At 34.2% G+C, this 12,350-nt stretch overlaps 1 protein-coding gene across 1 annotated transcript in view; it reads left to right on the top strand.

Annotated features, from left to right (window-relative positions):
* The window catches only part of KCNMA1 (potassium calcium-activated channel subfamily M alpha 1), a 518,368-nt gene that overhangs the window by 403,864 nt on the left and 102,154 nt on the right, over positions 1–12,350 (top strand). The window contains 3 exon segments of the mRNA XM_086616846.1: positions 5,187–5,273; positions 9,164–9,214; positions 9,216–9,238. Of these exon segments, the coding sequence (XP_086472972.1) occupies positions 5,187–5,273; positions 9,164–9,214; positions 9,216–9,238 (161 nt within the window).

Below are 12,350 nucleotides of genomic sequence, written 5' to 3'. Positions count from 1 at the left end.
GTATTGAGCAATGCTCATATTATAGTTTCAGGTGAACAAGAATGGATGAACAGATATTTACATGTATCTGTATTTTACTGAAGGTAGCATGTATACTTAAAACATCAGAAATATATAATCCACCAAGTGAGTTGATCAAAATTAACACAGTGTCAGATTTACTAACAGATATCTGTCCTCCACTGACATGAAAAAGTCATCATGTCCAATCTTAACTTTCATTGAACAATCTATGTAGAGAGATCCATAAGCGTTCGTCTAGAATTTTTCTGACCACATTTGAATTTTTCATTTTTTTTATAACTGTGCATATCAAATGTGCACTAATTCCCATTGTGCTTCACCTGCTATATTCCAGTCAGTCTGAGAACTCAGTTTCAACTGTATAGGTAATAGTGTTCCTGATTCTTTTCTGAGGTTTAAGTGTGCAATGTCAGGTTGGATGGGGCTTTGAGCAATCTATTCTAGTGACAAATATCCCTGACCATGACAAGGGGATTGGAACTAGATTATCTTTAAAGGTCTCTTCCAACCCAAACCACCTAGGTTTCATTCTATGATTGCTGAGAGTACAACTAAATTCAAGGGTGTTTTCTGCCATTTTCGATGTGTGTGACATATCCATTGCTCTTAGATGAATGATCTTACATCTAGTCACCAAGTGAATCTTGTTTGACAAATGGACTAACTTTTGCTAGGTGTCTGTAAGTGTAACACAGAGATTTCCACACTGCATACTCTGTTCCATAAGTGGCTGACAATTGTTGTGTTATCATAGAGTAAATGGAACTGGTTTCTCCTAAGTTTATGCTGGTAAAGTACATTCAATTCCCTTTAAACACATTGAATCATATTTAATTTACACATATTCAATTTACACGGCTGTAATTGCCATGTGTTCTAAATGTTCATGGTGAAGGAGCAGGAAGTCAAAAGAGTTTATTTTTCTTTTTCCTGTGACATGTGACCCCTGTCATTATAAGCTTTGTCTTGAAGAATGTATTTCTGGAACTGGAATTGTCAAGGAAATAATGACTAGAAGTTTTTTGAGCTTTCTATGCTTGATTAGTTCTGAGGTAGCCTAACTAGAAATGTTACAAAATTACAAAATTTGATCAAGATTTTAGAAGCTTTTAAATGTTTTGACGTTCCTTGCTTGATTTCATGAGCTGATTTAAGAGATTAAAAATCAAATTATATTTTAAGATAAAAACATATATTTGGAAAAACCAAGGATGTAATTTTCAACAGCATTTTTTTCAATGTGTGGCACAATGCATATGGATTAGCTGTATATATTGATATTAAACATAATGAGTTTCGGTCCTATTTTCCCTTTTCCTACGTCTTCCTATATCTGCAAAACTCCCCAGCCTTGGATATACATAAAAATGAGACATTAGCTGAAACTTTTTCTCTTAAAACTCCAATTTACTTTGCCATGTACTTATCTTCTCAACTGTGGGGACATATATATGCATATTTTTCATAGACTGCTTAGACAGATACACGCATCTCTAATAACTGATGGATGCATTGTTCTTGGTATGCTCATAAACCTGTTTTATTTTTCTCTATCCTCTTTTTTTCCCTATATTCTCTTCTTTCATTTCCCTTGCTGTACATACTAGAGTGTAGTGCTTATCAAAGCATAACTTTAGCTAATGACACTAAAGGTCTCACAAGAAATAATTCAATTTGTGCTTTAATAAGCAGCATATTTAATAAATCCATATAGACTCAGTAGAAATTGGTCATGATTTTGCTCTGGTTAGATTTCAGTGTGTACATAAACCCAAAACTTTATCAGCCTTTGCTGTAATTCTTTGCCAATAGCAGTGATGTGGCAAATTAGCTTTATTCCCAGCTGCAGTTTTTTTTTGCTGGGATTATACTGCATTAACTGTGATCACATCTATATTTTGGGCTATTAAATACATGATATTTGTGAACATAAGTTTATGTGAATGAGATATAAGATTTGACAAAAATAAAGTCTATACACTGACCCAAAAATACAAAAATCACACTCACAATATATTACATCCTAAATGACGACAGTTACTTCTTATTTCAGTATAAGTTCACTGCCTCTTAAAAGAACTGCTTCATTTTCTTATTCCTTTGTCAAATCTTGAGTTCATTGAGGTGAAGTGAATATTTACATATCTAGTTGTTACCTCAGCTTAGGAAATTCAGGTTGTTGAGCTTTGGTAGGATTTTTTACTGTTTCAAGTATGGTTTATCTCACCAAGAATGGGATGAGGAAAAAAAAAAAGGTGGGTCTATGTAAAGGAATGTATTCATCTGTTTTCACTGAAAAGCTGTAATACTTCTGTGATTAAGGCAAAGAATGAAATAAGGGCAAGAAAAGTATTTGTCTGACAGAGCAGTATCCATTTGTACCTAAGAAAAATAGCCAACCCTAACCATATTAGAAGTCTGGGTATTTTAGAAGGAGCAATATAGTAGAAATAAATGAGACTAGCATCTGTATAAGATTTTAAGTTTAACAGCTAAATTTTCAGCATAATGACAGATTAAGGACTAGCAGACAGGGAAGAAGAGAGGTGGAGACTGAAACTTGGGCGCAGTTATAGACATGATAGTTTTGACAGAAAGACTCTGGAGAGTTAGTAGCAGAAAGATTCTCTCCTGATTCTTTAGAAGTGACGTATCTAGACTCACTTAGGCTCACAGGCTCAAGATAGGCCTTTCTCAACTTTTTGTGTAAGTGTGCTGGTAAAGTGCATGTCTCATCTCCCTTAGTGATGGTCTGTAAGGTATCTATGGTACAGCTACTAAGTGCTTTGTTGGCTCAAGCGACAAAAGTTTGTGCAGGGAATCTAATTTTCCAACCTGTTTGTGACTTGAGTGACTGGTTTCACATGAAGAAATCTTGTGGGTTGTTTGGATTTTTTTGCTGTCTGTTTTTATTCCATTTTAAAACCTGCATTAGGTAAATGTCTTCATTGCAAGCATAAGCATTAAGCCTGATACACTAACGAAAGAAATACCAGATGTGAAGTTTAGCTGTGCAACTTTAATTCATCCCATTTATCTACGTGCATAATGTAGGCATTATTTACACCATCACATTTCGTTTTTTTGCAATACTACTGAAGTGTGCTGTGGAGATGAACCTGCTTTCTGTGGTGATGACTTCCATTTTCTGTAGTTCTCATCTCCTTTTTGTTGCAAAGCTTGAAACTGTGAATGAAGGAAAAGGAGGGATATCTGGGTAAATGCTTTCTTTGAGATTTAATTTCTGTTGCAGCCTCTGCCACAGAATGTCTGTGTGAGAGTGAGCTAATAATTTAAACCAAACCTTTTACAGATGACCTCTGATAAGTGTTTTATTATTTTGGGAACCAGAGGTTGGGCTTTTGGAAATGCTGAGCATTCTTACAGCAAGAGTCCCTAGAAGGTTTATATGGAGATATGCAATGCTAAATACTTAGGAAAAAATGGCCTGTAGTATCCCAAATTAATAGCTACTGTATCTCATAATGACTTAATCTCTCATCGTAAAATGAGATAATACTATATCTTCATTCTTCTTGTAAAATAAGTCATGTATTTGTGAATCTTTTGCATGCTATAGCAATGAATGCTGCAGAAAAACACAGAAGAAAATATGATGCTGATTTTAAAAATAAACTACATGAAGCCATGCCTGGAGCAATGGCAGTAAATGACCATTGAATGAAGTTCCAGATTGTGAGAAAAAAGTAGTTTTGTGGCTATTCAATTAAGAATTGTCTCATAACATCTACATAATGGAGCTGAGTTATGGTTGCATGACCAACCTTTTAATTCTTAACTCATGAGCACTTTATTTTGCAGCCTGCATATTCTTTTTGTAGGGCCTTGTGGGCATGTGTAATCACACAAAACAATGTGCTCATTATAAAGCTTTCAGGTGTATTTTTTTTCACACTAAATATTACTAATGGATAGATAATAAATAACAACTTGAATAAGAGATCTGCTGAGACCCGTTTTCCTCCTAAAAATAACATGAAAGATTCTTGGTCTTCAGGTTTTTTGTAACATATGTCTGTTCAGAAATGTGCTTTATTTATTTTTGCATATATACACACACATATATATATATGTATACTTACAAAAATATTTTTTTTGCTAAATCCACAAGCGTTTAAATTGCTGGTAATCTTTGTTTACTGTGAAGTGCATATATATGCCATTACTACATTTTAACTTTAAAGGCTAGGCTTTAATAAAAGACAAAAAAGAGAGGGACTTTTGACAAGCTTTATTAAGCTGCAAGTCAAATTTTAGTTGTATCGCACATTAATGAAACTTACTGGAGAATATATTACATCTGTCTCTACCTGTATGTTCATATTTACCTTGGTACTTTGCAAATTTCCTTATCTAAAATCTAGTGTTAAATTATTATGAAAATAAAAAAAAAAAAATTGTAGAGAGACGTGAAGTACCTCACTTCTTGATAGCAGTAATAATTTTCTTCATCAAATTTAGCTGAGGCTATTCTGTCAGTGTGGTTGGGTTATTTTGTTCTTCCATGGCTGCATAGCAGTGTTTTAAAAATTTTCTGTTCATTTTATGTTTTTTTCAGCTGTCGTGACTGGTTGTCTTGTACCATTCCCCTTAAGTGTATGTGTGTATTTATTATTTTAAAAATTAACATTATATGTCTAGATAGGGGTCCCATTAACATTCTATTTTGGTAGAAATTGGCAAAAATTTGCATATAAGGGTTTAGCTTCATAAATGGTACTTTGTATTGTTATTGAGTGATGGTTGCTGGTTCTTCCCTTTTTCACCATATTGTGAATTTTTCATCACTTTGCATGATATTTCAAGAAAGCTGAAATGCTCAGCTTAATACATCACATTTCTGAGAGGCTTGTTATTTTATATAGTCTGTATTTAATGCAGAACATAAGAAAACATGTAAACACTTAAATGATGTGATTATAGGCAGAGGCATGTGACTGTCTCAAACTTAAGTGTTTGTAAAAAGCATGTGAAAACTGTTATTTGATTGGAAATTACAAGGAAGAATGGCTTAAAATTTCCTTGCAGCCTTTCCTAACTAGTGGGTCCCCTATAACAGAACCAAATAAAGCTGTTTTGGAACATTCAGTTAAAAGTAATTTAACTTATGTTTTTTTTTTTTTTCTCATTTCATTGAGCAGTATATTAATCAATCCTGGAAACCATGTCAAGATTCAAGAAGGTACTTTAGGATTTTTCATTGCAAGTGATGCCAAAGAAGTAAAAAGGTAATTCACATATTTTTATCTTAAATTTAAGCATATACATTAATTTCTTTTTTTTTCTTCACATGTAAACAGCTCACCTAATTTTCCTTATTATCTGTTTAAAGATTCTCAGGGGAAATTGAGTTGGTACTCTAGTGACCCAACCATGTGTGTGTACCATTTTCTTAACTACAGTCCTAAATATCAAGAAAATGAAATAATTTTACAGCAGATGTGAAAAGAAGAGGATTTTCTTCTAAGTCATAGTAGAAAATGTAAAATATTTTGATCTGATTTCTCAATAATTAGGATTACAGTTTTGTCCGAGTTTCAGGTTTAGAGTAATTCGTATTTACGTAGACTTTAGCAAATATTTGATGTGAGTAAGCTACTGTAGTCATTCAGTAATTGCATTAGCAGAATAATATTTATGTTCTTTTCGTTCTTCTTTACTGGAACTACATACTCTATGGCTTCACAATAATAGATCAAACTACAGCAGTGCAGTATATCGTAACCATTGTAGACAACTTCATGGGTTCGTTGTACTTGGCTGTATTAGATTTGGGTTGAATGAAAAGGGTTTATGGTATTGCATTTAGGACCAAACATGTGTACTCTTGTTGTTAGGATTATAATATGCTTGGAAGGTATAAAAGAGCAATGTGTGAAAATAATTTTTAAAATAAATAATTTTTTATGATTAAATTACAGTGAAAATAATATTTATGCAATGCATGTTTGCCACCAATATTTAAGCGAGGTCAAAACATAAAACCAGTGAAATCCCCGAGACCTTGAAATCTGTTTTCGTTGAAGAGCTATGATAGTTTTTGGCTAGGTGAAGCATTCAGAACAGTGCAGCAGCGCTCCTGTCCTCTCATATTTCTAGCACCATCTTTGGAGTATTTGCTTCCAGCACTGCCTCAGGTATGCTGTCTTTCAGTGTATAGTTCTTCTCCTGCCTGGTGCTTCTCTCCAGTTGAATATACAGAACTATCGTCACATTCTTTACTGAGGTGCTAGCTTTTTTTCGTTTGTAAGGCATGTTACACTCTCGTATGAAATTATTTCAGACTGTAAGTAAAAATCACCTGGCATAGGATTTTTTAACAGGGAGAAGTTGACTCTTATTAATGTGTTTAGAGAAATTTACACATCATTCATCTAGCATGTTTTATCTAGTAGCAAGCTGAAACAAATTTCGCAATTCTGTCTTGCTTTTTGCAGAAGGCTTTATTTAGAACCATACTATCCCTGCCTTACCACATTTCTTAGCTGTTCTGTGCAAAGCAAATGATTATCAGATGTGTTTCAACTAACAAAGCCAATGTAAAATGTTGATTTCACCCTTTTAAGCTATGAATCAGTGTCAGAAAAATATTCTAGATTGAGGTCTTTTGGAGAGGAGAATTTTTTATTATTATTATATTATATATTATATATTACATTATATACCTGAAATTCAGATTAAAGTTTTCTAGTTTTATGTTGCATGCTAATTAATTTGTGCTCCTTTAAGCAAAAGCTATTCATATTAAAGCTATTCATATTTATCAATATATATTCCACAAAGAAATATAACATGCAATGTTCAATTAGTCTTCTTGCTAGAATTACTTTTGCATTTTTAGAACAATAGTTTCACATTAGAAACATTATACCTAGGAACAATTATGCTTAGGTAATACCTTCATTAAAATGTGAGTGTTTTAATATAATGCAACTTGTGAATTGCATCTTTATTATTCTTTTCATTTACATGTTAACATCAGAAATCAATGCTTCAAATCCACTTAATTCAACCCAATTATATGGAAGAATAGTAGTTTATTACAGGAACACTTCAGGTGTTGCTCTTGACTTTGCATATAGGATGGAAGGTACTCTATAGGATGGGCTGTCCTGCAGTGGGCTTTAGAAACATGATCTGTAGAAATGACCTATGTCCAATTCATGTCATGAAGTTTTGTGAGGAATGTTGTGATAGTGGCTTCTATTTAAATACAGGGGCTTATGGCTGGATTGGGGGAGAAATTGTAAAAATTGGAGGCAGTTTTCTCCTTGCTTATGTCTTGACTCAAGGATTGAAAATACTTTATTCTCATCTCCTTGGAGGCAGTTTGTTTCTTTTTGGCGGAAGGTGAATATTTTGAAAGACCAGAAGCTTTCTGCAGCAAAGTATACAAATGCTCAAAGAAGGCTTTTTCAGTTTACATTTTGCTTCTTGGAAATAGTAAGACAATTTCACAGTCTGAAAGAGTAAACATCCTGGAAGTTTCTTAAAGATATTAAATCTGCTACATTTAGGACTTACATCTTCCATCAGTAGCTTGCATGCTATCTTGATCTTAGAAATTTAATAACATTTAATTACTACAAATTTAAATTTGTATTCTCTAGTCCATATCTCATATTCTAGACCTGCTAACTTTCTTCTGATGGGCCACTGAACTACCAGCGCCATTATTCAGAGGTGTAAAATAAACTTAGACAGATGCATAACTATTTGAATTGAGTATCTAGTTCATATTTCTGAACAATTCCTTTAATATAGGTTCCACCTGTGGTGGAAACTGTCTAATTAAGCTGAAAAGAATTGATTGTGATCATCCTAGCTGAACTGCCAAGGCTATGCTTATTCAGAGGCTGTGTATTAATATTGTTTATTTTTCTTTTATATTTGGACTGTAGATTGTTCTGTTCCAGTGACCTCCCTACTGTTGTAGCAATCCACCATCCTAAATCTATGAACAGTACTGTCGACAAAATCCATGGGTGTGGGTTGCAAAAACAGCAGCTTTGGTTCTTTCTGCCAATTTGTATTGAGGAGTATGAAATGAGAAGGGTTTGGGAAGATAGGCATGGAGCTGAATATCCTGAATATGGATAAGTACAGGGAAATTCAGCAGGTTAAAAGTGTGTTTAATTGTGATACCAGCAAAAAATCCTGGTAACTGTAACTGTCCAGTGAGAGGCCAACTGCATGATCCTCATGAAATGTGTCACAGCAGCCTTACTGACATGCTGACTTGACACGCATGATTAAACTCTCCTGTGGCAGTCTGATGCATATTATTAAACTGATTTTTTTTCAATCTTATATAAAGTTAAATGTTTACCCTTTCTCAATTCTTTAGTTCTCCTGCTTCACCTAGTGGTGAGCCATTTGATGCAGGAATAGAGTTTATAAGTAAAAATATTAAATGAACCCTAGATGGTTCACCTTGTTAATTGCGTATTTTTGTTTGAAATTTTGGCTTTTGTCTGTTCAAAAACAAAATGGTTCCTGCTTTATTCAGATATGGAGGACCAAAAAAAAGAGTTCGAATCAAGATTATTTCAGTTCTTTCACTTATATGTTCCTTTAGGATTATTTTGATGTGGATTTTCCCTTTCTGGTTTTGTTGGGTTTTTTTTTGTAAATGGCGTATCTGATGTTACTGTCGCATTGATCTCAGTGCAGTCTCTCATTATATCCAAAATGATGTCCTACTTGTGACTAGGCTGAAAGATTGGCCCAGAGTGCTAGACGGTCTTTAAAACAATATATATATAAGAACAGAGATTCGTTATAGATATGTTTAATGACAAATTCATTAGATGCTCTTTTTTCTAAGATAAAAAATAAGTGAACTGATATACCTGTCATAATTATCATCCTTTCCCCCAATTACTTTTGAAATAAAAGTATATTAAAAGAAACACTAATTTGGAATGTTCAAAACTTATGTTTGACATTAATGGTCTTGCAGCAAATATTCCTACTTTAAGTGTCCAACCTGTTCAAAGATTAAAGGAAATAGTGCTGGCATGTTTCATTAATTTGACACTGCAACGAGAGGAAATGTAGGATTAATTTCATTTATATAGCTTAAGAATGTGTCAGTTTTTCCATTCTGTCTCTCTAGGGCATTTTTTTACTGCAAGGCCTGTCATGATGACATCACAGATCCCAAAGGATAAAAAATGTGGCTGCAAACGGCGTAAGTAATATTCTATCATTCCCTTCCTCTCCTTTTCATGAACTGTTCAGCCTTGTACATGCGTTTAAATGTTACACAGTAGTACTGAAAAGCTAAGAAATAAACGCCCAGCAACATAGTAAGTGTCATTTGCATTTCTGAAGTCCGTTTATTTTATTACATTTTGCACCACTCACACCTGTTCTTCATTAAAAAGTTCATTAGGGTCCAAAATTAACAAAACCTGAAGAATTAAATCAAGCTAGATCCAATTGTGGAAGTCTCTGAGTTAAGATGTGAAACTAACAGTGAAATTCTGCTCTCATTCATACCATGCAGAAATCCAGTAATTTCAATAGTTTTCTGTTAAGTAAAGAACTTTCGTCTATCTTGCCGAGCATGACTCTGTAAAGAAGAAACTAGGGAATAATATCCATCATATAATTATTGAAGTAAATTGTTATGGAAATAAACAATGAGTTTTACTGTGTCTGGAATACATTAAATATTGGTGCCTCTTACACATATCCTTTTAGAAGATTCCATAGCTGTAATGCTGATATTTGGTTAGTTTAGGTTCTTAGGTCCTGATCTTTAAATTGTTTGGAAAATTTTGCATGAAGAAATGATTGAGTTTTGGAATTGAGATCAGACTTTGCACTTGTATTTTATAAACATAGAGAAATTAGCATTTGTCTATATATACTTTGAAAGGACTTTTTGCAGGAACTATGACAACCACGTTTGGCCAAAGATGTGTTTGGTCCATGCATATTTGTAATACTGATATCAAAAGGATTTGGGGATCCATTCCTCAATGATATCTGAATATATTTATGTGGATTCCATGGTATTCTGCCATGAAAAAGACCATTCAGTGCAAAAGTACTGATTAGGTAAACTGAAAGATCTCAGATGAGTTGATCATGTCTATTTCACCATTACTTTTAAAAGGGAAAAAAACTTGTAGGTCCAGTCATAGTGTTACCACTGCACTGTCTTAGAGGATGGAAGAAAGCCTAAACTGGACATTCTCTGCCTTTAAGGGGTGCCTGAATTTATGAGTTCTTGAAGAAGATTTTAAAAAGGAAAAAAAAAAAAAATCACTGGAGTTTTTGAAGAAACTCCTCTCCCTCAGAAAACAGGAGTGTGGCACAAAGTAGTAGAATTGAGAGAAAGCAGATGAAACACTGACAGAAGATGGTATTTACCCTCCCAGTAGCCACAAGGAGGGCAAAGCACATGGAATGCGTGTCTGATGTGGAAGGAATGTTAGCATTGCCTAACATATTGGAAAAAAATTGTTCAAGAACAGTTTATCCATGTGAGAATGTGACCTTTGAACTGCTGCCAAAGCCAATGAGGCTGCTGAGTAAGTTCTGGTAAAGCCAGTTACAGATGCCTCGAGGTGCCTGTAACTCTGGAACCCAATCTTTTTCCAAATTACCCAACAGTAAAAGAGAAATATGTTACCTGTTTAATTTTATCTGATTCTGTCAAAAAAGACCTTTTTATTTGTGTTTTCTTCTCTACTCCTCTTCCACGTAGTGTATGCTTTTTTACACATGTGCTGATGAAAAAAAATAGTTCCCAAAGATCTGTCATTTTAATGTAAGATCTACGCTTTTCATTGAAATCTGCTAGAAGATAGAATTGGGAAATCACAGCATAAAGGGCAAGAGCCCTTTAGTGTACCTTAATGAAAATCAACATAGCAGGTTCCTAAGTTCTAGGAAACTAGGGAGAAAACAGAGTATCCTGTGACCCAGCCAACCCAATGAATGTATTAGCAGCAGTAGGGCCATGGAGAGGTCAGAGTGACAACTTCTGTGTGTAGTACTAGAAATGTTGGAAATGGCATGGTCCACATATCAGTCTGGTAAATAAAAGGATGTTGGACAGATCAAGAAACAAAACGATGGAGTTAGTGAGGCAGAAGGAGGAGGTGACTAGCAAGCTGCTGCAGTGGAGCACTGAACAATGAGGGAATCCTCTGAGTCAAGTAAAAAAAAAAAAAAGTCGTCAGTAAGAGTAAATCTTTCAATTTCCCTGTCATTGTCTCCCCTCTCCCTCTCCCTGCTCCTTTCCTGCATACCCACATATGGTTACAGATACCATGATAGCTGGCAGATCTCAGTACACCTAAGAACAGCTTCCACTTAGAAGCATGCTCACAACTATTAGGAATAATACAATTGCTTTGCTTTTAAAAGTTCTGTCAATCAGAAAAAAAAGAAGAAAAATTTCAACAGTAATTAGTGATTTTTTGGTCTCTCAAATTTTGATGACAATCTTGAGATCCCTTTATTGGGACCTGATTGTTTTTTTTTTTTTTTAAAGGTAAGTCTTTTGCACAGTCTATTATTCACATAAAATGTCTTATCTTTAGCTTTCAAATCACTAATCACTTTGAAAAATCTTAACTGTGTTATCCATCTGTAAACTACACAAAGCATTGGTCTTAAAAATGCGGTCTAACCAAAACAAAGCGTAAATTAAGAAACTCCCTGTTGAATTAGGAAACTGTCAACTGATCTGTCAACAGCTAATATGTCAATTTGGTTTTCAAAGACACTGCAAATAGTCACACATGCGTATAGTAGTCCTATATTTAAATATATATTTTAATTAGTGAGTAATATAGCGATTAGAGCAACTGAATGTGGAAAAGTGTTGTAAGATGAAATGAAGGCTGAATGTAAAATGTTTGACTTATTCAGGTGAAGTAAATGTGAAAATATCTTTACATGGAAACTTAATTATGGTGGCATTAATTAATGCAGCTTCCTGTGACACTGGAAACCCATTCTTTAATAATGCATCTAGGGTTGCACATCAATTTGGATACGGTCTGAACATTAGCTTGTGGTATTGTTGGGGTCTAAACGTGAGTCTGACCTACATAGCCATTGTCCAAACTTGTTAGGCCTAATATTAATAATTCAGGGCAGATCAGTACTTTCCACAAGATCAGGGATAATTAAAGTACCTCGCTTCCTTTCGCAGTTTCTTGCCATCCCTTTCTCCTTACCCATCCCACTCCCTGAATACATATGAATGCTGATGTCACATTGTCCAGAGAAATGCTTGTGTGGAAATTTTATTCACAGATTGTTTATATTTTTTAAATGTT

This window comes from Tauraco erythrolophus, chromosome 9 (assembly GCF_009769465.1).
Source record: "Tauraco erythrolophus isolate bTauEry1 chromosome 9, bTauEry1.pri, whole genome shotgun sequence".
In the NCBI taxonomy this organism is placed as follows: Eukaryota; Metazoa; Chordata; class Aves; order Musophagiformes; family Musophagidae; genus Tauraco; species Tauraco erythrolophus.
This window is presented reverse-complemented; position numbering and strand designations above follow the sequence as displayed.